Source organism: Cyclopterus lumpus, chromosome 11, assembly GCF_009769545.1.
Source record: "Cyclopterus lumpus isolate fCycLum1 chromosome 11, fCycLum1.pri, whole genome shotgun sequence".
NCBI classification, from domain to species: domain Eukaryota; kingdom Metazoa; phylum Chordata; class Actinopteri; order Perciformes; family Cyclopteridae; genus Cyclopterus; species Cyclopterus lumpus.
Genome location: NC_046976.1, coordinates 11,230,272 through 11,257,164, shown reverse-complemented (window position 1 = coordinate 11,257,164; position 26,893 = coordinate 11,230,272). Strand labels below are relative to the sequence as shown.

At 41.2% G+C, this 26,893-nt stretch overlaps 1 protein-coding gene across 4 annotated transcripts in view; it reads left to right on the top strand.

The window, feature by feature from the left end:
• The window catches only part of elmo1 (engulfment and cell motility 1 (ced-12 homolog, C. elegans)), a 94,543-nt gene that overhangs the window by 34,677 nt on the left and 32,973 nt on the right, over positions 1-26,893 (top strand). For all 4 annotated transcript variants that reach the window (XM_034545008.1, XM_034545009.1, XM_034545010.1 and 1 more), the window contains 13 exons: positions 491-531; positions 764-836; positions 936-986; positions 1,115-1,284; positions 4,343-4,378; positions 5,969-6,068; positions 6,715-6,866; positions 7,047-7,125; positions 8,528-8,578; positions 9,059-9,181; positions 9,834-9,959; positions 11,768-11,872; positions 12,880-12,988. In XM_034545008.1, the coding sequence (XP_034400899.1) occupies positions 491-531; positions 764-836; positions 936-986; positions 1,115-1,284; positions 4,343-4,378; positions 5,969-6,068; positions 6,715-6,866; positions 7,047-7,125; positions 8,528-8,578; positions 9,059-9,181; positions 9,834-9,959; positions 11,768-11,872; positions 12,880-12,988 (1,216 nt within the window). The remainder of the gene's footprint in view (positions 1-490; positions 532-763; positions 837-935; positions 987-1,114; positions 1,285-4,342; positions 4,379-5,968; positions 6,069-6,714; positions 6,867-7,046; positions 7,126-8,527; positions 8,579-9,058; positions 9,182-9,833; positions 9,960-11,767; positions 11,873-12,879; positions 12,989-26,893) is intronic.

Genomic DNA, 26,893 nt, shown 5'->3' with positions numbered 1-26,893 from the left:
ATCATGATAACCATATTACCAAAGTTATTGAAAATGTTTAAACAGTTACCAACCTTAATAAAGTTTAATCAATAAAAACACATACTGATCATATGTGTTGTTTGTAACTATATCTGCCAAATAAGTTCAATGAAGTAAAAAGTGCAGTGTTTCCTATCTTCAATAGATTAGCAAAGAAGGACCTCTAACTTAAACTTATTGTAGAACAGTACTTGAGTAAAGCTACTTAATTGCTTTCCACACCTGTGGAGGAGAGCAGAACATCACAGCTGCTGATCTGGAAGCAGTTTCACAATAATATTAAAGGAGATGGCGCAGCAGACATGGTCAGCGATCCCACATCAGCAGTCAAACAGTTGGATACAGGCTCCTGTAGAACAGCCTCTCAGTCCTGGTATATAAAAAAATTGCAGCTCAATCTGAGTTGACTATTATTTTAGGAACTCTGGGTTGGACGGTAGTCTAAATGTAGTTTTGCCTTTCTCCACAGAAAAAGCCTCTCTCAGCCATCATTAAAGAAGTGTGTGAGGGGTAAGTCTGCATTGGCCTTTTCATGTGTGTCTGTATGCCTTTTGGTTGGAAAATAATTCTCTTAGGGCTTCATGAAAAAGCCCTCTCTCTCTCTCTCTCTCTCTCTCTCTCTCTCTCTCTCTCTGTCTCTGTCTTCATACTTAGATTATATTAGCTGTATTTTACACAAGATGTTCTCCCCTTTTAATACCAATAATGCAACGTTTTCTTCTCTCCTTCCAATGGATTTTAGGTGGTCCTTGGGGAACCATGAAAACTTTGCTCTGCAAATTGCTGATGCCACAAATTTCTACATCACAGAAAAGGTTTGTGTATCTGTTTTCTCAACTCCAGGCAGCAGTATCCAAGAAAAGAAAAAAGAAATCCTCACTAACTTTTGTTTTTATTTTTGTAAATCTCCACAGAATCGCAATGACATTAAGAATGGATCAATCCTGCGCTTGACCACCTCTCCTGTGAGTTTGATTCCTTTGCATAATGTCCTTTTAAGAACCCCGTTCATTATGGAGAGGAAACTCACTTATTATTATCTCATGACATTTGTTATTTCCTTTTATTTACCTTTTTTATTTTTGCACTTTAGTACCAGACTGCAGTCCAGCTCCATGAACGGATCCAGTCATCCAGCATGGATGCCAAGCTGGAGTCTCTGAAGGACCTGGCCAATGCGTCGAGGGACATCACCTTCGCCCAAGAGTTCATCAACCTGGACGGCATCTCCTTGCTCACTCTGATGGTGGAGAGTGGGACTGAGTAAGTCTCTTTTGTTGGTTTGTATTTAGTCGTTACAGTCCACTCCTTTCATTTATCATTCCTCTTTGTGTGAGGAATTTATTAGAGTGGCAAAGGAACATTACTAGATGAGAGGAATATAGCTTTCCGGTGGTTTCCTATACTTGAGGTATTGATGTAACCTTATGTAACCCGATGAAAGTACATTGTGTGTTTGGTAATGAATGTCTCGCTCTTAGTTATCAGGGTTAGTTTTACACAAATCTGAGGTCAGAATCGAGTAGTTTCTTTTGTGAATTGCACTGTGCATTCTGATTGGTTAAATTCAACGCAGCTGACTGACCTGCTCAAGTCTTTTGCAGCATCTGACCCCCTGTAGTTGCTTTTGCTCTGGAAATGGATTTGATGGCACCACCAACACACTAGATAGACATGTCATTATCAGGCCATGTTCATAAAAAAATAAATGCCAAACAGGAGAACATTACAGAGCCTCTCTTTAATAGTTTGAGGTGGTCTTCCCTTTCAACAAAATCTATAGGCATTAGTAAGTGCCAACCTCAATCATAATTCTTTCTGTCCCCATGTAATATCTCTGTGGTTGCAATGTTACATTGTTGAAGAGCTCAGCTAAGTCCAGTTGAGCCTGCAGCGCAGCTACGGAGGCACAGGAGCCACAGCCTGGTCGTAATACGGTTACACACTCTAAAGGTGTCGTCAAGAAGCTGGACAGGGCAGAACAGGCTTGTGAAGAACATGTCCACGGGCTCCCGTTTGCATTTACTGACCATGATAGTGACATTACACACAAGAGGAGAAGAGAGCTCTCCACGGATTTCTGACTGTTCAGCAGATCCAACGTGCGTGTGCATGTGTGTGTGTGTGTGTGTGTGTGTGTGCATGCGTGCATGGAGCCTCTCAACTGAAGGTTAAAGTGAGGATATTTTTTGCTGAGGTGGAAATTCTCAGCCGTGGTGTGTGTGTGTGTGTGTGTGTGTGTGTGTGTGTGTGTGTGTGTGTGTGTGTGTGTGTGTGTGTGTGTGTGTGTGTGTGTGTGTGTGTGTGTGTGTGTGTGTGTGTGTGTGTGTGTGTGTGTGTGTGTGTGTGTGTGTGTGTGTGTGTGTGTGTGTGTGTGTGTGTGTGTGTGTGTGTGTGTGTGTGTGTGTGTGTGTGTGTGTGTGTGTGTGTGTGTGTGTGTGTGTGTGTGTGTGTGTGTGTGTGTGTGTGTGTGCGTGTGTGTGTGCTTTTGCTCCTGTAGCGTGCTGTGTGAGTGCAAGGCTCCGGTCAGAGCAATAACCCAGAGGCAAGTTACAGTAGGAGTGCACACAAGCAGACATACGGTGCACACTGGCAGGGAGAGCAGTAGCAGCCAACCGTCTGGGACGCTGTTGTTTTCTGCCTCATGCATCTCTCATTATTCATCCCTTTGTACGTAGCGAGAGACGAGATGGATAGAACAATTGTTTGCTTGCTTAAGGAGACACAAGCACACACTAATCAACGCTGGCAGGGAACTCAGCAAAGCATTTCAAACAATTGTTGGCACTAGATTCTTTTAATTGAGCAAAACTTTCTTAAACTGACTGATTTGTCCTTTCATGCAATGGATTGTTTTGTAATGTCTGTACATAAAAGGTCAAACTCTGGTCAGATGTTTTATGCCTCCTCTTCAGCAGCACCACTTAATGATCTCCTATTTCTGGGTATAAGACAGCAGCTCTAGCGTTACACTCACTTCTACTATTTGACAGAAAGTCATTGAAGCCTCTTCTTCTTTTTGTGTTCAAATTAGCAAATATTTGACCCTTGTTCAATCTCACTGCTGGGAGCCGTCACAGCAGCACTGATGTTGACTTCACTCTGCTTCTGGCTCTTTCATTAAATATGTTTTTATGTAGATTACCATCACATCAGATATTCAGCACGTGTGTGTGTGTGTGTGTGTGTGTGTGTGTGTGTGTGTGTGTGGGTGTGTGGGTGTGTGGGTGTGTGTGTGGGGGTGGGTGGGGGTGGGTGGTTGGGTCGGCTGCATTTCCATCTCAACAGAAGAAGCTTATGAAACACATATAGGTATCGGTGTCTGAAACACACACTCTCATTAGTGTGCCTGCCAAGCAACTTGGTGACCTGTAATTATTCAAGAGGCTCAGAGCTGGAGACTCTAGAAGGCAGAGCGGTGTGATGATGTTGTACTGTATTCATGTGGAAATAAGTTGGCAGGCTGCTGCTGCTGCCGCTGCCCACACAAGCTCCTCAAGTGGAAGGCAGACGTCGCCCTCTGCTGATTAAAACATGAAACATCTAATGTGCGTTGACTCAGAAGGTGTTCAGAATGTACAGTGCAACCTCGACCAGCTTGATGAGAGCTGTTATTACATTCAAAAGGGATTTTAGTTGTATTTTTAAAGTTCACCCAAATAAACAAAACAAAAACATTTTTCTCACAGATGTTGTTAAATTTGCACCATTTTAGAGAGTTCTGTTGTAAAATGGAGGTGAATGTAATTTTGTTTAGAAAATTCCTGAAAGTATGTCCTTGTTATTGTTTGTCGGGCCTTTTCATTGAAACTCATTTCTATAGGAAGTAGCCCCAATGGAAACAGTAACAGGGAGAAGAAACACAACTGTTTGAGTTTTCTCAATCATTTTAATTTCTTTGTTAATTCGATTGTGTCCTCATTTGTGTGTAACTTAATTGCAGCAGCATTTTATTCATAATACAGACTGAAATGAAAGTGCGTGATCTTTTCTGTGCATCTCGACCAAAGCTTGGACAGTGAAGGTTGGCAGCAACCTACTTTTTGTTTCTGCTTGGCATGCGTTTAAGGTCTGAGTAGCATTACTTGCTCAACATATTCACTAAAGGTCAGTGTATCAAAGTTTATGCTGAATGACATGTTGACATTTCATTTCAGTTTGCTTGTGTCTGAATGTATACAATCAGAAATCATTCGTACGATGTGAAATAGATTTTCTTGGGCTCTGGTTGTGATGTGTACTGTTCCCTGCTCTGTGCTGGCTAGAACATCCGGTTGTTTGATTCTCAACTGTGACACCAAAGTTTCTTAAATCTTTACAGACGCTATCAGAAACTACAGAAGATAATGAAGCCCTGGTAAGCCCCCCCCCCAGCCGGGTAATGTCATTGGCTCTGTGCTCTTTCTAACCTGCTGGCTGAGTCTGCATGATTAAGACTTTTGCCCCAGTGCCTTATGGGACATTGTATAACACAGCCACTTCCAGGCTTCCATATTTATTTTTTTTGCATGTGGTTTTGGGACTCAAACACCTTCCTAATTCTTCAATACAAACTGAAAGAAAGCCAAGATTTATTTCTAAAAACCTAGTGAAATAAAAATGTTTTATGAACTGCTGTTTTTAAATTAAAGGTTCAGTGCAGTTGCATGTACTTTTGGAACAAGTAATCCCTGAATTAAATCTTGGTGTTCTTTACACGCGGTGCTGCTCATGGGGATTATGTGTGTGTGGGGCTATTCAGCTACTTTTCTTTTCTCTTCAGCATTATTAACCAGTAGCCTCTATCGCCACAGGAACTTCATCCATCAACACGGTTTCCATTACTCTCTCTAAGCAATCCTCTAATGTTACGATTTCATGGAGCATTGTGTAGTTTACCACAATATGCCATCTCAATGCCCAGTACCATCTTTTTGTCCTGTGAGTTACTGATCGCCTTTTAACTGTTCAATAATCATCTACAATGCAGCAACACTGACCCATAATGCTCTCTGTTGATCCACTTTAGGAATATTTGTATCTTGAAAACCTATTTCTTCAATTTTATTACCCTTTTGTTGTTGTTTTTTCTTGCTGAATCTGATGGTGTGTTAGCTCTGCAGACTAACTTTAGCATTATGAAATATGAAACTGCATCATCAGATTATTGCACAAGGAGTTTAGATTTAATATTACATATGGAAACATATTTTGCCTTGACTATAGCACCATAGGTTTTGTATATGTTCATGTCGACTTGACAAAATGCAAGTACGACAATACTACCATAAATGTATCATAAAGGATGAACCAACAAAAGCCTGAAGGGTGCAATGCCAATCTTAAGCTGTAGAGGGCAATATTGTGAAACCTTTAAACAACATCTGAACGTTTTGTAACAGAAAATAGCAGAAATAACTTCAAGCTGTCAAACCAACCATAAATTACACACCCTTTTTTTTTTAAATGATGAATTCAAAACTTCCAGCATCTATGTGTCTTGGATATACCAGCTGTTTAATGTGGTCCCTGCTTTGGCCTCCTGTGACTGAGGCAGAGTGACGTATTTCTCCTGATATTTGTGTAACTGCATGACTTCACTCTGTTATGTAGCTTTCTGGTCCTGATTGAGAGCCGCGCTGTGCTGCCCGGCTCCTTCTGGCCTTCAGACGGCCCCTGCTGTTTCTTGAAGGCCAGTCTGTCTGCACTGCATTGCAAACCTTTCCCATTTCTTCCTCTCTAGTTGTTTTCTCTGTCTCTTTTCAGTAAGCCTGGTTGCAGAATGAATCCCATGATCCTCTGCCCCCTCTCCTCCTCTCCGCCACCCTCTCTCTGTCTCTGCTGACCGCTCGTTCCCCGTTAAGTTCCAAGCCATCTGGGCTTTGCAGCTATACACTGCTTCAAGCCATCTGCTGAAAAAAAAAGTTTCCTGTGGTCTATGAGTGTCTGTGTCTGTGTTGTCTCATAGTTTTGGTGACCTGCTGTCCTTCACTCTGACGGCCTTCGTGGAGCTGATGGACCACGGAATCGTCTCCTGGGACACTTTCTCTGTGGCCTTCATCAAGAAGGTCAGCCCAGAAAATGTCTCATTTCACAGGACAGGGATTTAAGGGGGACTTTGTTTACTTACACAGTATAACAGGATTATAATTTACTAGAATAAATTTAGATTTTACAGTTACAAAATGTCTTTCAGGCCCTCTGTGACATGTGGTATTTTCTCCTAAAACAGTCATGTCCACAGCTACCCCCTCGCTCTGACATCTTTGCATCGATGCATGTGTATAGCTCCTGTTTGTGCATGTGTGTGTGTTTCTGGCTGGTGTGTTTAATGTGTGAAAATAACAACTAAGTGACAACTTTATTTCCCCTCGAGGAGCTAATAAAGGCATAATGAAAAAAGCAAACCAGTGGCATTTCTTAATTTGTTCAAACAGTATGGTGATAATCTTAGTGAAATTAAGTTGTGACATGGTATACAGTTGACTTCTTTGCAAACAGATACTCCCCGTGACACATAATTATCTGCTACTGTATATCGAACGGCACAACTTAAAAGCACAGGTTGGCAGTTTTGCTTTTTTGTTGGTTGCAGGTTTTTTTTAGCTGTCCTATGTTACCCTTGACTAGCTCTGTCTCTAAAGCATTACATCTTAACAATAATTTAGTGTCTGCTGCAGATTCTTTAGTTCCCCTGCTCTGTCCTTCCTGCAGATCGCCAGCTACGTGAACAAGTCGGCCATGGACACGGCAGTGCTGCAGCGTTCCCTGGCCATCCTGGAGTCCATGGTGCTCAACAGTCAGGATCTTTACCACAAGGTGGCGCAGGAGATCACCATCGGGCAGCTCATCCCACATCTCCAAGGGTAAGTGGATCAGTAGGCTCATCTTTGGCACTATCAATGTCTCTTACATTGTGATGAATGCATTTTAAACCACACATGTTGGTGATAATAACATGTGTGTATATGTATATATATATATATATATATATATATAACTATGTTTTAGTTGATATTCTTGTGTGTGCTATTTTCTATTGCCAGGACTGATCAAGATATTCAGACCTACACTATTGCTGTCATCAATGCTCTCTTCCTCAAAGCTCCTGAGGAGAAGAGACAGGTGAGGCTGCAGTGTGCACACACAGCTCTTACTGCATACAGTCTACTGTGTCGTACATCAGCATCATGATGTATTGAGTGAGCTTTACATGGTACATTTACATGTGAACACATGTAACACATTTTTACTGTGCCTGTAATTGTATGTTGTGTGTTTATGTTTAGTGAAACAGTAAAATCTAGTAGAACAGTAGGGATTTTAAAGCACAACAAACTCCCTCATCCCCTGCTTTCTCTCCATTCCTCTCTGCAGAAGTGACATGCATGCGAGATGCTCTCGTTTCTCTACTCATCCCTCTCTCACCTATGTCACGCTTTGTCCCGTAGCTCATGCCATGTTCCCTTGAATCGGGACCATAGGGTCCAGCGATGGCCTTTGACATTAATAATGAATGATGCTAACCCACAGCTTTTCTGCGAATCAGCATACAAAGTTAAAGACACGTTAGGCAGAAATAAGCCCCACAGCATCACTGCATACAGATTGTAGCGCACGCAGATGTTGCAAATGCGCAATGTTTTTATTTTAAATTGGATTCATGCGGTTGGTTGGCAGCAACTTTATTGGGTTGTTTTAAGTGAACAACATGTCCTCTTGCTCAGGTGCAGGCATGTATATCCCATTTATAGCAGACATTTTCATTCAGAGGCCCTTTTATAATGTGATATTATGGGATAGTACCTGATCATCATGACAGGTTCTTTTTATATGCAGATCTATCACAGGGGACACATCTTAAAGCATGCACAGTGCTAACAACACTGTTTTGGTTCTCAGTTTGTGTGTGTCTTAAAGAACGGATGACAGTGTGTGTGCATGGTAAGGATTCGGCCATAAGAAAAGCTATTGTTATGATCCCCCAGTGTCCCACCATTCTGCTGACTCCGTTACCTCGCCCTCCTCCTTCTTCCACAAGCTGCACCATTGACAGAAAAATATTTATTTAACCTCCTCGCAGGCTCTCGTTTTTTCACATTCACTCACTCACTCACCCTCTCTGTCTCTCTGTCTCTGACTTTGTTTCCTCACTGCACACGATATGGTAGGTTGATGAGCACATTGTGGACATCCTAAATTGTCACCTGACAGTAAGTGCACCCTTGATCAGCCCACTTTGTAGTTTGCACTGTAGAAGACATCAGTTAGTGCATTTAGTATCCATTTTTAAGATGAAGTTCTTCTTTGGGATGGCTTTCTTATTTCATACGCCAGGTCACTGCATACTTTGCAGTGTGCTGTGGCAGTTTCTGTTTATTTTGCCCAGATTCATTTCTCATATCAACATAGAAAACCTCAAAAATATATAATTTGTTGGTATATGCTATAAAGATTGTTTTATGTTCTCACTCTTCTTCTGTTCTTCCTAATTTCTCTCTCTCTCTCTCTCTCTATCTATCTATAGGAGATGGCCCATATTCTTGCCCAGAAACAGCTGCGCTCCATCATTCTCAGTGTAAGTCTACGCGTGCCCTTCTCCTCTCCATTGTACCCTTCTGACTCTCTGTTTCTTTATCTCTGTTCAGGTTTATCCCTCAGCACAAGCTTGATATCAGAAAGGAAAATGACACCTGCCACTTCTCCCTTTGTCTCACGTCGCTGGTTATTATCTATTGTACTTACTGTTTCACACCTGTTCCCTTTTCTCTCTTTCATCCTCTACCTTGTGTTTAATCTCATTTCTCCCTCTCCTGTTCCTGAATCTGATTTATGCTTTCTAATTCACTCCCAAAATCCTCTTATTCTCCAACTTTATTGCATACCGCCTTCCTCCAAAATCCATGTCTCGTCTCTCTGACCCCAAAACCCATCCTCTCACCTTCAACTTCTATTTGCACATCTAACACTTCAACTCCCCTCTCGGTCTTCCTCTCCCCTGCTCTTCTACCTCCCCCTCTTTCCTCTTCCTCCTCTGTTTGTCCTTCACACGGTGTAGAACGTGATCCGGAGCCCCACACCTATCAACGATGAGATGGCCCACCAGCTGTACGTCCTGCAGGTGCTCACCTTCAACCTGCTGGAGGACCGCATGATGACCAAGATGGATCCCCAGGACCAGGTGGGGGACTGTGACTGACAAATGGATTGATGGATGGATGGATGAAGGCATAAATGGAAATGCCAAAAAGGGAAAGGAGGGAACATCATTATCTTCAAAGCAATAAACATATGATGAACACACATTTGGTAGAGTCACTAGCTACAGTGTATGTATGTGCGATTGACTTCCAAGCACATGTTCATCATAAAGAAACAACATTTCATGGAGTGAGCAACAACTGAGCTCTGGCTCAGAGGAGTAAGATATATCAGGCTTTTGGCTGCTCAAAATACTTAGAAAGGGATCAATTCTTAGACAGAATCAATTTAATGTTGGTTTAGTTTTCCACCAGACTTGTCCTGACAAAAAGTAACTAGTAAGCAGTCAGAACATGCCTTTTTAACTGTAGCCTACATCACACAAGAAGGTACAGTTTGGACCTGATCCAGCAGTTTGTTTTGGGGGTGGGGGGGAACACAACAAAACTCTTGGTTATTTTAGGTGGGCCAACAGTGGAGAGTCATGGCGGTTGGCCAGATTGGCTTGGGCACTGCAAGACCCCAGACAGCGGAGATGAGGCTGAAGTATTCTGACATTACAAAATGGTGAATGGAAGAAAAGACGGATGGACTTATGAGCAGCACCTTAATATTCTTCTCTGCGTGTACAGGCTCAGAGGGACATCATCTTTGAGCTGCGGAGAATCGCCTTTGACGTGGAGTGTGAGCCCAACAACGGCAGCATCGAGAAACGCAAGTCCATGTACACCCGCGACTACAAGAAGCTTGGCTTCATTGTAAGTTTGGCATGTTTTTCAAAGGGTCACATAAAGTTTACTCATTCTCTCATGACTTTCTCTGGCTACGACACGCAAAACATTTCCAGCAGTAAAGTTGTATCGGTAAATTATCCTTCAAATATAAAAGTAATATAAAGTAAAAGTGCTAGTTCTGCAGAGAAATGACATGTATGACATTATTAGATTGTTAATACGGATCAGTGCCTCATTTGACTGTTTATAGCTGGTTGAGGTGTAGTGTTCTACTTTATGCACCCTTCAAACGGGTACAAGATAAATCTGAAGGGTCCAGAAGTGCTGAATGTTGTCGGAAAGTTCTGCCACACAAATCTCACGGATCTGTGATACATGACAAAGGAGCCTGAAGTAGACACTTCAATGTTTTGTATGCAGACCCCCACATTGCTGGATGTAAAGGATTGTAATATTAATAATTTATTTAATGTCTGATTACTTAACCGTAGTTCTCTGACATGCACTCAGGAGAAGTTTCAGTTCACCTGCAACATCTCTGCTAAATGCCGCCAAATCCTACAGAGCTTTTAATCTGAAAAGTGACTCCTCCATGTAGTGGAGTTGAAGTATAAATAAATAGAAATACACTTTCCACCACTAGTTTGTATGTGTTGCTTTGTGTTTATGTATGTTAATCCTAGTTCTCTTACTCATCTTAAAATAGGGTATTTTAGTCTTCTCTCGCTCACCTTGTCCCCAAAATGTGTTTTCTTTACTACTTTTGCATGATGAAGTTTGAATGTAGTGTATACTATACTGTGAGAGTGTGTGACTTTGTGTTGTATGCCACAGTCTAACTATAGCATAAGAACTTGAACTAAACCCACTGTGGCTTGGTGTAAGCCCAGAGCTGTTGCAGGGCTCTTCCCATCCAAACTCCCGCTGCAGTGTGCTCCGTCAAGATAAACACAATTGGACTGCTTTGTCTCCTCTAGTGCGGCGAAACCCCCCCCCCCCAAAATCCTTAGTCTGCTTTCCATGCTAGACAGCTTACGCACACACACACACACACACACACACACACACACACACACACCAGAATTCTCTAGATAGATCTTATCACTGCTGACATCATTTGTTTGCCTTCTAAGGCCTTCAGGTTTTTTAATTAGGGATTGTTTCACACACTGGAATATCTTTCATATTTTTTAAGATATGCATGGTCCTGCATGCCTGTATCCATTTTAAGCCTATAAGTTTGCTTCCTGTCAGATAGAATTACAAATGTGATGAGCCAGATCTCAGTGTTCTCATTCCTCTTTCATCCTCTGCTTTCCTCTCTCCTCTTCCCATCGCTTTTCTCTTCAACATCCTGTCTCATCTTTTTAAACTCAAGATTAGCTTCAGAGTGATGTGTTTGCATGTGTATCTGTGGATTTAATCATTAGTCGACTGAATTTTCCGTGATGTCTGGAAAGAATTAATTCTGATGGACTGTGACAGCACAGGCAGCAATCTATCTGCATATCTCATACAATATTCAGATGTTATGGGAGGTTGTAGTGTTGATGCCTGAGAAATGGGAGGAATGTATTTGCAAAGTTTGGGGTTTGTTTCTCAACATTTTAGGTATTGGTGGTTTTAGGCCAAACTAATAATGTTGTATACTTGAAGTGTTTCCTGACAATTTTTAAAGGAGAAAGTCAGTTTTTAGATTCATTCACTGCTGGATATTAATATTATTATATAAATTCATTTCTATTCAAGATAGCTTCACTATCCAAGAGGACTGTGCAGGTTAATCAATACATCTTCAAAATGTCAAGTTTAATATGTCCTCTGCCGCTCAGAACCACGTGAATCCAGCTGTGGATTTCACCCAGATCCCCCCAGGCATGCTGGCTCTGGATAACATGCTGTATTTTGCCAGACACCACCAGGACGCCTACATCAGGGTGAGCATGCACACACTCTTTCATATGCGGTTCTATTCCATGTGGACACACACACACACACACACACACACACACACACACACACACTCTGCTCAGTGCATTCTATGGGGTCATAGTTTTCCTCGTCACCTCCACTTCCTACCAAACCTTCTTCCCTCCAGCTCATTCACTTGTTTGTAGTTTCTGGATTGTTCCCAAATTTTCTTTCAGCTAAAACTGCATTTCATGAAGTTGCCCAGCACAGACGATGTAAATGATTCAATTCCTTTCACAGTCAGACCTTGACTCCTGGGTAGTAGACTCATGTGATTTAGAATAACTACAGTACAGTGTTGGGATTGTCTGCAGTGGGATGTCTCTCTGTCTCTCTCTCTCTCTCTCTCTCTGTCTCTGTCTCTGTCTCTGTCTCTGTCTCTGTCTCTGTCTCTCTCTCTTCTCTCTCTCTGTCTGTGTGTGTGTGTGTCTTGAATATGAGAAAAGAGATGTATTGGTAGTAGTACAAACTCACCCTTATCAGTCAAATACAGCCTCCAATTTCCTAAATTAAACTGTCACCAGTTAAAATGATTGGGACCTTGATGGCCTCATTTATGGCACACTGCCAACATACACATATTTAGAGGGAATATCTTTTGCTGTTGAGATTTCATTCCCTATTTTCGGGCTTCCAAGCAGCTAGGTTAGAGGGTCAGATAGCCATAATTACGTTGTGGTTATATGAAAACGGCCTTTCAAGCTGACAAACCTGCCAACATAAATTAATAAAAAAATATTTTACACATACTAATAGCCATGAAGCACTCGGAGTGCAAACCTGATGCCGAGGCCTCAGAAATCTTTCACATATGTAATGGTGTGCTGTTGACCCACCTATAGCCAAAGTGGCATCACATTTTCAGGAGAGATCAAAGTTTTCTTCCTTCATTGGCACATCTGTTATATTCAGAGAGTAGACAGCGTAGTCCTGATACTTCTTATCTGGCTTTTTTGATTGTTTGTGTTTCTAGATCGTCCTGGAGAATAGCAGTCGAGAAGACAAGCACGAGTGTCCGTTTGGCCGCAGCAGCATTGAGCTGACCAAGATGCTCTGTGAGATCCTCAAAGTGGGCGAGCTTCGTAAGTCTAAACAAGCCGTTGCTGAAGGATCTTCTTTTGCTCACAGTTTCTGCTGAGTGAGCATATAGACAGTAGAAAAGAGCTCAGGCACTGCTTTGCCCAGAGATGTATATATGCACAAAAATGCAAACATCTCTACCCCAAAGCCTCACAAATACACACCTTTACTTCCCGTTACGATGAAAGCAGCCATTATACTCCGTAATTGTGCCGCAAGGAGTTTATTATTTAGTGATGCACCTCGCCCCCATTGAGCCCCTTTCAGCCTAATATACCGCCTCTGAGAGTCACATTGTGCAGAGGAAGAGACGCTGTGCCCACGTCCACTCCAAATTGATGTGCCCTTTTCATTTGTCTTTACTTGTTTAAATAGGCGAGTTGGTCTCTGTTCCGCTCCAGACTGACCCCTGTGGCTCCCTCTAGGGAGGGAGACGGCGTTCTTAGCTCCGCTTTAAACTGATATGGCCTTTTCATTTGCTCATATCTTCATGAAAGATTTAGACTTTAGGCTGCATTGCAAGGCGATTCATTCTGGGACATTGGACTTTTGTCCATGAAAGAATCGTGTCCACTCCTGTATCTGTGCCGTTAAAAATGCTCAAAGAAACGTCATCCCAATACTCTCATCTGTTGCTAACATTGCTAATAAAAGTAAAGTGCCAGGCTAGGTTGCAATACTAGATACGAAGGTGCAGGAATACTTGTTAACAGTCCTTTCCTTTTTATATGATTTTATTTGTTCCAGAATCTGCTCGTGAAATGTGTCCACCTACCACATCAAATTATAGCTCATAATCATGTAGCCAAATGGATTTAGATATTGTTATTTTAACCACAAACTATATACTATATAGATAGATTTCTGTCTCCGTACCAGATTGTGTACCAATATGTTTGGTTAATTTGGTGAAGGTTTCTTCCCTTTTTTCCCTGTGAAAGGTTATTTTTGGGGAGTTTTTCCTGATCCGATGTGAGGTCCTGGGACAGGGATGTCGTATGTGTACAGATTGTAAAGCCCTCTGAGGAAAATTTGTAATTTGTCATATTGGGCTATACAAAATAAACTGAATTTAATTGAATTGAATTATTGATAGCTTGACATCTATGTTGAATGACGTCGGGTTGAAACTGTATCCAGCTCCCACTAATCTCTCACACTCCACTTCGTGCTGCGGTTGAAAGGTTGGAGAAGCTGTTTAATGGAAGGAGTTTAATACATTCTCAAACAGCTTTTCTGTATCATATCCTGTCAAAATCGAGGCTTTTACATTGGCACATTTTGCATAAGATATAAACAGTTTGATATACCTGTGATTGGCTATTATTTGCAGATAACATCTGTCAACCAATACATTGGTCATGCTCCACTAATGTCTCCTGCGGTGATGTCAGTTTTCCATATTTCAGTGATCTGGTGGCTTTTTATTCTCAATTCTGTGTTTTTGTGCCTGGGATGTTTATTTCCTGTGCAGTATATCTCAGGGCATTATTTTTATTCTGAGTGCCTCATTAGTTTTTACTCAATGTGCTTTACTGCACATGCCCTGTTGATCCTCTCTCTTAGTGGAGCAACATTGCTTATCTTCAGTCTCTCTTGGAAATATTGCTTTGACCTCGTTCATATCCTAATGCAGATTAAGCAACCATACTTGTCCCAAAATGGGGAAACATCTTTATCTCTTAGGCTTGCCTAAGCAGTTGAAGGCTTATGCAATATAGCTAAATATTGTTGCATGAATACAATGCAGGCTATCATTATGAGTAAGACTTTGTTTTTGAAAAACTTGCTTGTTCAAATAAATAGAGCTTGGCCGGGTGTGGGATTTTACATCACACCATATTGTAAACTTCCTGGTTTCTTTTTCCCATCAACAGATGTCATGGATTATTATTATTATTATTAAGATGGAGAGTGCATTATTTTATGATACTAAAATGTGCCTGCAAGACTGAATACTGGAGTTGAGGTCCAGCAGTGACCTTGACTCCTTTTCATTCCCAATGGCTGTTTATTGTCCTCTTTACTGAAGCTATTCACCTGGGAGTCTGAACCGTGTGTGTGTGTGTGTGTGTGTGTGTGTGTGTGTGTGTGTGTGTGTGTGTGTGTGTGTGTGTGTGTGTGTGTGTGTGTGTGTGTGTGTGTGTGTGTGTGTGTGTGTGTGTGTGTGTGTGTGTGTGTGTGTGTGTGTGTGTGTGTGTGTGTGTGTGTGTGTGTGTGTGTGTGTGTGTGTGTGTGTGTGTGTGTGTGTGTGTGTGTGTGTGTGTGTGTGTGTGTGTGTGTGTGTGTGTGTGTGAGAAAATGGTGGGAAAGATAAGAATTGCAACAATGTATCTAACCTGCAGATAATGACTTATCTGTATAGATACTGTCTGCTGCTGTAATAACAGCACATGCACCTGGTTTAAGGCATGACAGGATTCACATATACACAAGTAGGTCATCTAAGGGAAAACTGTAAAAATGTTACATGCAAAGAGAATAAAATACAACAAATCCCTTGCAGGAAATCACAGAGGACAAGAGAGGGAAGACAACATTTTGATATATTCGTATTTACTGCATCCCAAATCATAACGTTCCTATAAATCTTTGTCAAACATTTTCAGTAAATATTTGCACAGGCTTGTCCTCACAGATTATTATATGCATCTAATCCTTATGGGAGGAATTCAGTACGTCCCAAAGTAGTCATAAGCTGCACTCCATCTTCTCTTGTTGATGTCCAAGTGCATTTTCACACACAGTAACATGCAGTAATGAATGTATGAGTGGGATGAATGTAACATGGGCCAGTCAGGTGTTTTTAAATGCTTGGTGACTTAGAAAGACTGTAAGTGTGTAATGTAGGGCTATGAGCGTGCGCTGTGCCAGAAGAAAGCAGGCAGAAATGTGAGTCTCCGCTCCACGCCGACTGTCATCATTCAGTTGACCTTTCAGCAGCGAAACAATGAAATGCCTGACACTAACGAGGATGTTGGAAGCTGTGTCTCGGTCTCTGTATCATTGTTAGCATCTCTGATAGTGTGGTATTTGAGTCTGAATAATATTAGAAACGTTATTTCATTAATAACTTTAAGTGTAACAATGACATTTCAGGCTTTTTGTGTGTGTGTGTGTGTGTGGGGGGGGGGGGGGGGGGGGGGGGTGTTGTTCCTCATAAGAGGTCCATTGAAATGTGGTCTTTACTTTTGGATGGATTGTATTTTAGTGAAAGATTGTGATAGCCATTGGCCTTTTATTTGTGTTATTGCCAATAACATTAATGATAACTCTGTTCTGTTCATATGTCTGTGTCCGATAGTGAGAATTTATTAATTTTATTGACAGCTGTGTTTTTCCTACTGGGACTTAATGGATGAATTGCTGTAAAAATGGTAACAGACCTTTATGTCCGTCTCAGGATTAATTGTAAACATGTGGTGATCCTTTTGACTTTTCATTCAGTGCCACCTTCAGGCCTAAATGTCTATTTGTCCCATACTTTAGTTTATAACCAAATGCCTGCAAAACTACTGACATTAGTACTTCATGTTTTGTGCAAATGGGACATGGTAGCATGCCGTCGAGACAGCGGCAACCTTTCAATATTTAATATTGGAGAGCAAAACCGTGACGCAAAGCTCCTGATGGACACTGAATACTTAATTAAATCAGACCAGAACCAGCTCCATTAGAAAAAGTCATAGTGGTCTTTAAGAAACAGCTTCTATAAATGCAGCACAAACCCCCCGGTAAATGAAATAAAGTAAAATTCACTTTTCTTCTCCCTAGCCCCTATGTGGATAAAAGCAGTAGAAAGAGACATTGGATAAAAGGTGACAGATGTCTTCGTGGCTCATTGGCTCTCTGTCTGTGTGAAATGCCAGTGTGGTGCTGGTTTCCTCACACGGATAAAAAACACACAGAGATTCTGGATTTGCCGGTGGCTGCTTGCCTCTTCAAACTCTCTCTCAAGTTTAATTTGTCTCACTCTCCGTGCTCTTTCTTCCAGGCTCACTCTTTTTTTTGTGTTCCTTCTCAGTGGTTCTGAAGAACATCTGTCTCTCTCAGACGTGTAATTCTTTCTCATGCTTTCATGCTCTGGTTTTCTCCTTTTAAGTTTAGCACAATTGACGCCAGTACAAAAGCGAGTGCCATTTTCATTTGAATAACATCGAAGCCACTTAAGAGTCGGGCTTGACAATTGTGTCATTACTCTTTCAGGCCAACGGATTATACTTTTCCATTTAACGCTGTCCTCGTTTTGAGATATTTTGTCATTTTTCCCTTTCTGTTGTTGAGATATTTAATTTCTATGCAGATGTGGTCTAGAGAAAGGAGGTCAGGAGCTGGTGGGATTGAATCGGTTGTCCATGCTGCCGGATTCTACATAATTCATAACTCCATTCACCTCTCTCTCTCTCTCTCTCTCTCTCTCTCCCTCCATATACTATTACTTCATACCATTTCTGTTTCTGTCTCTCCCTCTTGCATTTATTGTTGTCAAACCTCAGATCCTAAAAGATTAATTGTCTTGCCATGTTTCTGCTACAACACGGGGCTTAATGGATTCTGCGTTGGTGAGGCACCAAGCCGCAACTCTCCCGTTTAAGCAGGTCCATGGAATATTGATGAAGTTATTCAGAAAAGGGCCAGGCATTGTGACTAATGGCCCTGCTCAGGGATTCACGGTGTGGCATCTTGTTGCCGAGATGGAGAGCCGGGTGGTGAACCATGGCATGGACACACACATGCTAACAGAAGAACACACACATAGATCTGGGCAGGCTCCTGACTAACAGTCACAGTATCTCCTCATATTTGTGTCTTCCATCAAAGAGCCATCAGCCAAGGTCAGAACATAGGGCCATGCTCAGCACCACAGACAGCTTAGGGTATGATCATAGCACACAAACACAATACATCATGTGGAATATTTGGATTGATTTTCTACTTCGTATTTTGTTGACATTTTAAAATGTTTTCTCTCCTTTGTGTTGCTTAGTAATGAGCTTTGCATAAGAAGAGAGAGATGTGTAACAAAGAACAAAGAGGAGAGAGGAGCTCAGTGTATCCTAAGATGTCCCCCACAAGTCTAGGCCTAGAGCAGCATATCTAGGGGCTGGACCGAGGCAAACCGGAGCCAGCCCTAACTATAAGATCTATCAAAGAGGAAAGTCTTAAGTCGACTGAAAGTGGAAGCTGGTTCCATAGAAGAGGAGCTTGATAACTGAAGGTATCAGTGCAGAGAAGCTAATACAGGAGTGATGTGATCTCTTTTCTTAGTTTTTCTTAGAAACTCTGTTGCTTCCTGTCAAAAAGTGGATGAAAAAAAATTGCCTAACACAGTATTATTCACTATTCTCAAAGGCCACCAACCCTTCATACTTCCCATCACCGGCTATTGCAAGAAAATAATAAACAGTTCACTATGTACATGTCCAATTGTCCTGGGTGCGTGTGTTCCTGGGTGTGTGTGTGGGTGTGTGGGTGGTATATCCAAACCCAGCAAGTGATTCAGAGTTGTCCAAACTCATTTACTGGACAACTCCCAGTGTAATGACATTCCTAAGTTGCCTGCTGTGCTGTGATCAAAAACAACATTACACACACACACACACACACACATATGTGAAATTGCACAGCGTCATATTGAAATGCTGTGATGTGTTTGGCCCATAGTGTGTCACTGAGATACAGTTTTAGCACACATGCACTGACACTTACTGTTAACGCTCACAGGCATGGTCAAAATTAAATATCTAGTCTGGCTGTGCAGTTTGGGTTGAATGGTAATATCGAATTATTCATTAGGTATCTTTAAAATTGAAGAGAAATTAATGTTTTTTTAGTATATCATAAACAAAGGAATAGTTTTTCTACATTTGTTGAGATGAGATAAGTAGATGCTTTTTCCGACACAGGCACTCTAACGTGGATAATCAAGTTGTGCTTGAGAACTGAGATATTAAAGTGCAGTAAACGCAAAGGTCTGGATCATAATTAGCACCCTACAGGACTGCAGAGAAATATAATATTCTGCATGATTATTTTTAGACATTTGGATTTTTTTTTTCCGCCTAGAAAACTTTCAAGCTATTATAGTATCACTTTAATAGGATTAATTACATTTCTGACCCACTGAGAGAGACGTCTTTTCCACACGTCATTACATTATCAAGTAATTAATATGATACATGAGTCGTTGCTTTGGGCAAAATATGGAAAAGGAATATGACTTACTATTAAGTCTTGCGTTAATGTTCCATATTTGTTTTTAAATCTCTGTCACTTCTTAAAGAGGTTTATGAAACATGAAGGAAGGACATGCTTAATTCTAGTGAATTAAATTGACCTCATGATATGTTTGAGTCCTTTTGCATTCATCATTTCAGAGCGCTCCCTCCGTAAGTTGTTGCTTCCACTAACAAAGTATCGGTGGGAAGAGAATTTGTGTCCGACATCAAACATTAGTATGCTAATGATCTAATTTAAAATGACTCGTTAAGTCTCACGGTTTTAGCTGTTAATCCCTCCCGTAGGTCTCCTTCCATGATTCAGGAGAGAAGTGGATGATGGGGAGGAAAGGCCAAGCGTAGAATTCCAAGTATCCCTCAAGTCGTGACGTGAGGAGCTATTTGGCAGTCAGCAACCAGTTCACACAGTTGTCAGTTGGAGCCTTGTGTTAAAGGAGGGGTGCCGGCTTCAGGGTTTTCCTCTTGGTAGCCTCGGGCATACACCAGCAAAAGGGTTTTAAATTGGAGGGCACAAATAACAACAAACCTGACAGATGACTCCTTGAGAATCTCAAGTTTTGAGCATCCTTGTAGTTTTTCAGATGTTCTCGTCCCCCGTCGGCTCTCAGGAACCCTCGGTGGATTGAAGTGGTGCGGTGCTTATGATAGTGCTACCACTTGTTGCTGTGTACTCTGAACTTCTTGGATGTAATTTACCATCAAACTCTCACCAACTTGTCACTTTATAATGCTTTTTTTTCTTCAGAAGCTACACACCGTGCTTTCAACAAACTGAAGCTGTTTTTCCCGAAAGGCCCCTTACTTGCAGACCTTGTCAAAGATGAAATCACACAAAACAGTAGGTTTTCACATAAATAAACAAGTTGAGTTCTTGCTGAGGAAGCTGATATCTTGTAATAGGAAACATTGTTGTATTCAACACAAGACAAAACCAACAAATATTTGGGCACACAAAACAATAAACAACTAAGTACAAATTAAGAACAACGTAAATACAATGTAAATGTAATTTCTTTCTGCAAAATACAAAATGATTTATTTATTAGTATTCATTGCAATCACAGATTCTTGAATAGTAAAGTCTGTGATTTATTTAGACTATTCAGTACATTTGAGTGCATGCTTAATATTTAACTTCTAACAGTCTATTTTTTTTTTGTTTTAGAGGTATAATTCATACACATGCTGTGTTTGTGTGCTTTCACATTCTTGTTTAAGTTTAAACATTTCAGCAAAATCAGATTGTGTGTTTGTTTGCAACAGCAATCTGGCACGATGTGCACATCATAGTCTGTTATGTAGCTCCTGATGTATTTAGATTTGAGAGATATGAGTGCTTTTAATAAATGCATCCTGGTGCAGCTCTGACAAGCCTCCATTGTATTTGAGAAAACTTGAGTCTGTGAAAACTTCATTTGTTGGACACTTGTCTCAGTCCAGGGTGCTGATGGGTTTACATATCTCCCTCGGTCAGATTTTCTCTTCTTTCCATCTGGTGCTCTGCTCTCCCTCTGTCCTCGAATGCATCGTGACCATTGTTGGGGACGGCATGCTAAAATGGTTTAGTTACGTAATTAGAAAGCACAGAAGAAATAAGACTTTGACTTGTCCCTATTTCCATTATTATCTAATCAAGGTTCGTCGTATACAGTATGCTCCTTGTCTTCCCTGAAATGGAATACGTTGACACTTAAAATAGATTAAAAAACAAATTAAATTCTGTTAACAAATATTATTAGTCTATTCTTGTATAGCATTGTATTATCTTGCAATTTGACCCAGTCATTGTCCATGCATCAATATATAATGATTATTCATTTCAGGGGGAGAGATACTCAAAATTGAAGAGCAAGTACAACCAAAAAGCCTTGTTGGTGGGACCCGAATATTATAAAACTGACTCATTTTACAGACTTCAAATTCAAAAAGCCAAAGACATTACATTTAAAAGGGACATATTTGGCCCTGAATCCATGCTAATAGGGTTAGCAACATGTAACGTGGCTTGTAAGCTTATTAGTTCTGCTGCTGAACCCACGTTCTAATTTTAATGGTGGTTTTTGCAGTGCTAGACAATTTTATATATTTAGAGAGAGCATCTGTGTGAGTCCCTGTTGAACCGATGTGTATATATAGTGTGTATGTATGTATGAAGAAAACTAGATGTTGTATTCCAAGATGGTGCATACTTAATTTACATTCTCCTGGTATTTAAAGGGCTCATTATTCAAATAGTAGGATGTGCCTATAGTTATAGACACAGGGAAGTGGAGCAGCATTTTCCTCCTCAGTTGAATAGGTTAACGATTAATTTGCTCCGATATGCAGATTTGACTGAGTTGTTGATTGCACAGAGGATTGGGAGAGATTACAGCCAAGGACCACATACCTGTCCCTCCATTCACTACGGCAACATTAATTTAGCACCCCAAGAAGTAAAGCCTAGGGGTGACTGCATCAGATTGTGTAATCTAAATATTTCCAATGACTCCATATATATATATATATATATATATATATATATATATATATATATATATATAATCTAACTAAAAAATATATTATTATAATAATAATTCACTGTGGTCACAAACTATTTGCACATGGCTTTTCAGGGAATGGGAGATAACACTCTGATTGTTTGAATTTATGTTTTGCCCCAAACACCTATGATTAATTTAGAGACTGGATACAACCCCTTTGCCTCTTGTGTTTTCCTCTGCACCCAGATGATGTGCTTTAGCAAAAGTAGAGTTTGTCAAGCCCTCAATGCACTTACACACCAGCATCCCATGCACTTTAGACGACAGCCATAACGTTTCCATTAAAGGCGAGAGTGTTATTGACACGCACAAAATCGTATTTGTTTCTTTTCTTTTGCAGTGATTGAGCATGGAAAAAAAGTATTTCTGGGTGCAAGAATGTTACGCAACCTGAAATTGTATTCTACCTAATATGACACAATTACTGTACTGCTGTAAATTATAAATATACCAAAGGGATCTACTTACAGATATTACCCAATAAGTATAAAACGGTTGGTTTGCTTTGATAAATGGCTTTACTCTGAGCTTATTTTAACCTGGGATAAGCCGGATATGCATTACCAGTAACTGTGGTATTGTTTGCTGGAGCACAAGTACACAGCCTGCAAAGTCATCTAGCCGACTGTGGTTTGCATCTACCTGCTGCCTCGGCATCCTGCACACGCAAACAGTGACTGGACCGGAAAGATGGCGCTGACGCTGCTCTCACACATACACACACACACACACACACACACACACACACACACTACCCTTGTCACAGTTGGACATTGGAGCATGCTGGTATTGTAATTAGAGTGAGGATGACACTTTTTGCTGTGTATTCATCATGTGGCATAGCTGCAAGGTGACTCTGAGGGTTGTTTCGTTACTTTGTGCACACTCATGGATGCACATACACACAAACAAATACACACTGGACCTTGACAGATGTCAGGGTGGCATTCAGCCCTTACCTCCCTCTCTCTCTCTCTCTCTCTCTCTCTCTCTCTCTCTCTCTCACACACATACACTTTTGACACACACGCTTAGTCACCTCTCTCTCCACTCCTCTGTGTGCTGTGCAGTTGACTAATTAGTTCTCAGTTGACGTCACAGAGCACTCAGGTTGAATGGACTTTGATAAGAGCATGACAGGTGACAGCTGTCCCACACTCAGTCACGCTTGCATTCACATACATTCACATAAACCAAGTCCCTTCAGGTCACTTGAAGCATCAGCTTCATCAGTTGTAATTACTAACGGCGACATCATCTCCCACTTGGTGAAGTGTCAAAAATGTTGTTGCAACATGGCTACGAAGCTATCATCTCTGTCGGGTACATCTACCGAAAATCAAATCCAATGTTGGCACTGATACAATCATTTCAGCTCAGCTATGCAAACAGCTATTTGTTTGAATATGGTTTTACTTTTGGTCACTGAAGGATCAGCCTTGGCTGAGTCTACCACTAGGGGCAACCATCTGAGAAATAATGCTTCAAACATTTATTCTGCTGACATCGTGTGAACGCGGCTTTACTGTGGACAAGAGATTCTGGTTCTGCATCAAACATTGTCCCTGTTATGATGTTTGTTTGGTTTCACTCAAGCTAATTCAATTTCTAATTTGGAACACTGTTTGTTCAAAAGAGGCCAGTCAGCAGGATAGTAATTATGAAAAGGCTTTCAGATTGCACCCCATTGAGTGTCCTCAAGCACAAGATAATACTCCCTGTCATGTCCAGGGGGGACATTGTGAGTACTTATTGAATTATCTCAGAGTAGTGGAAAAATTGACATTTCTGTTATCAAGTAAGTGTCACCTAATCATATCTATGTCATTTTGTATTACAAAGTATTTTAGGGTAACCATAAATATAATCGCTCTGCTCATCCAATACTGGCATATGGTCCAGCATAACCTAAACCGGTCATCACAGTGTCCTGTTACCCACTTTATGGGTGGTGCAGGCACTGAACATCTGGCTGTGCAGATGGATGAAAAGCATACAGGACAAAGAAAACTCATTACAGCCCATTTTCCATCCATCTAAGTGGTCTGCTGTGGACTCACATGCTCAGCCAAAAAGAGTCATACATTCTGACTTGACTTGAGAGAACGTTCATATCTACCCTGCTGTTTTGTGGCGTGACAGCCAGCTACAAGCAGAGTACCGTGTGTGTGTGTGTGTGTGTGTGTGTGTGTGTGTGTGTGTGTGTGTGTGTGTGTGTGTGTGTGTGTGTGTGTGTGTGTGTGTGTGTGTGTGTGTGTGTGTGTGTGTGTGTGTGTGTGTGTGTGTGTGTGTGTGTGTGTGTGTGTGTGTGTGTGTGTGTGTGTGTGTGTGTGTGTGTGTGTGTGTGTGCACATCCCTGGTGTGACTCATCCATCGAGAAGTGTCAGACTCCTCAGGCACTTGATGTGTCCAGTCGCCCACCCCATGTCCATGCCCGCGGTGGCCTGCTTGTGGGAGAGAAAGGCTTTCCTAAGTGGGAGGAAGGAAGAGAGGTTTTACATAACCCGTTTAAAGCAATTAAGAGTCCAGTTCACAGTGGTTTATAGGTTTCGTATCTGTTAAGGGGACATAGGTCATGGCACCATGCCTTTTCAATATATTTAAAAAATATATATATATATAAAGATAATTGTAATTAAAAAGCAATTGAAAAAGACGAGTTGGAGGTGCTGGTAGAATGCAACTGATGAGGAAGGAAACGGTTGCTGCACTGCTGTATCTGGTCACCTCTCAATCTGTGATGTTACAAAAACTGCTTTCCATTAACTGCAAAGACGAAATACCTTTACGCCATGTCAGAAATCACTCTTTCACTACTTCAGGATAGACAACCACTAGTTTACTTTATATTGAGCAGTTTGGGAATTTGATTTCGGACAAATCAGCATTTTGCGTCATCACTGACATCACTGTCCTGACCCCGTGTTAGCTTTATTCATCTGAAGATACACTGCAGTAATGGAATAGAAATTAATGTATATACCTAGCTCACGCACTGCTCAAGAAAGAATATAAAATCAAAGTTTTTCTGAATATGTCTCTTCTATATATTTGTCCCCCAATGCAAGACATTGTTATCAATTCTCCTTAATGTAATACAGTGATGGCAGTTTGTGTTATTGAAAGAAGTTTCCCAGACATGCAGACACACAGGATGACTGCGGTCAGCCTCAGATTAAGGTTGTGTGCAGCTCACTGATTTGGATGAAAAGCAACGAGGAGCTCCAGGTTCCTTTTTTTTCTTTAGTCCACTCAATCCAGCGACTAAGCCCCATCTATCGGTGCAATGGGTGGTGAAGTATTTGTATTGCATAGCATATGTTTTATTTCATCATCAGAATTATTCTGAAGCATCGCTTTGGTATATAACAAAAAACAAAAAAACACAAGGTTGATTTAAGGCTAAGGCTTAACGCAGGAGTTACCTAATCACTCCCAGTAACATGACTTTGCACTAACACTGTGCCGTCTCCGTTCAGGCGGATAATTTTAAGTGCATTTGTGCAGTGGTGAGAATGATTCAGGCGTGACATTGCAGCGAGCTGGAAAGCAGCTGAGAAGGAAGTACTACATTTATTTATTTTCCTCCATGTAGAATATTCTTCTGCAAAAACATACATTCAAACACAATTCTAAATTCGTAAAGGCTCAAGTGCCGCCTGTAATCATTCAGCTAGCATTGTTTTCCTTTGCATTGGATTTGAAATGAAACATCTATGATAGTTGAATTGCTGACTTTCAGCTTTAATGTGCAGGTCCACATTTAATGAACCAGTGAAATCGTAGCCCTTTTTTATTTTTACCCCCAAGGGTAAAACTTAAATAAGTCATTTGAAAATTAGTGTTATCTACAATATATTGTTCCATAGATACAAGTATTACACCACCATACTGTTGCATTTTCATCTCATTAAAATGCAGAGCAGCTGCGCCTATATTTCCTCTTCTTAAATTATTTCCTAGTGTGGATGAATTATGTTTGTTTGATGAAATATTCAGTGCTCCACACTTAACATAAGTTTGCAATCGTATTAGAATGGAGAACACTGTTTGAACTATTTAGAGCATCAACACATCATGATGATTTGTTTTTGTTGCCCTCGCTGTGCTGCTTCAGGTCCTGCTGAGTGTGTGTGTGTGTGTGTGTGTGTGTGTGTGTGTGTGGTGTGAGGTAATAAAACGGTCTGCGACACTGTCTGTATCAAAAAAGCCTTGACATGTAATTCCCCTAACCTTGCCACCTCGAGGCTCTGTTGTTCCTATCAATAAACAGTCTGTTTAGCTCAGAGGTCACTTCAAACTTCCCAATTTTTTTTTTTTTTTTTTTTAAATGTACCTTTTTTTTTTTTCTGTCCCCGAGGGCAATGAAATGTTGACTAAGCAGCCAGTCAGCATCTGTTTTTGCTCACCTCTATTAGTTTCCTGAGTGACTACCGGCATCGGTAGCACATTCCCCCCCGCCCCCCCGGATTGCTCCGCCTCACCCTCCCCTAATCTCCCATCCATCGCTCCAAATCAAGGCTCAGGTTGCTGTGCCCGTGCCATGTGGGCATCGCTCATTAGACTGTGAAGTTTCAATTGCTGCCTGACCTCTTCCATCCAATTTCATGGCTGCTTGCGGTGGGCCGGTGCCCCTGCTGCTCTGCTCTGAAACTCTATAAGTGAACCAACCTTTGGCTCAAGGCCACAACTCATCTCAGCAGGACGACGAGAGGGAGAAGAATTTAGTTCAAATGAATGTCAAGCCTTGTTACTCTCCCTTTTGGTTCATATGGTTTGGGCACTCAAGAGTCCTGGCTTTCCCTCTTCCCCCTCATTCTGATTTCAAACACACTCTCATACAAATAGTGGGGAGTGATACGCTTCAGTGCACTGCTAATAAAGAAAATAAACCATCTATGGCTTTGGAAAATGGAAAATCTCAGCTTAATCCAATTGGAACTGTGTTTGCTGGTCACAATTAGTCTCCAAGGGCTATTTTGGGAGCTAAACATTCAATAGCACGCAGCCTTGCTTCGTTGGGGAACTGTATCCCAATCTCAACTGCTGTTTCTCAGAAATAAACGATAAACACATCAACGTTCTTCCAACGTCTTTGATGCAGACTCAGATTGTCTGTCATCAT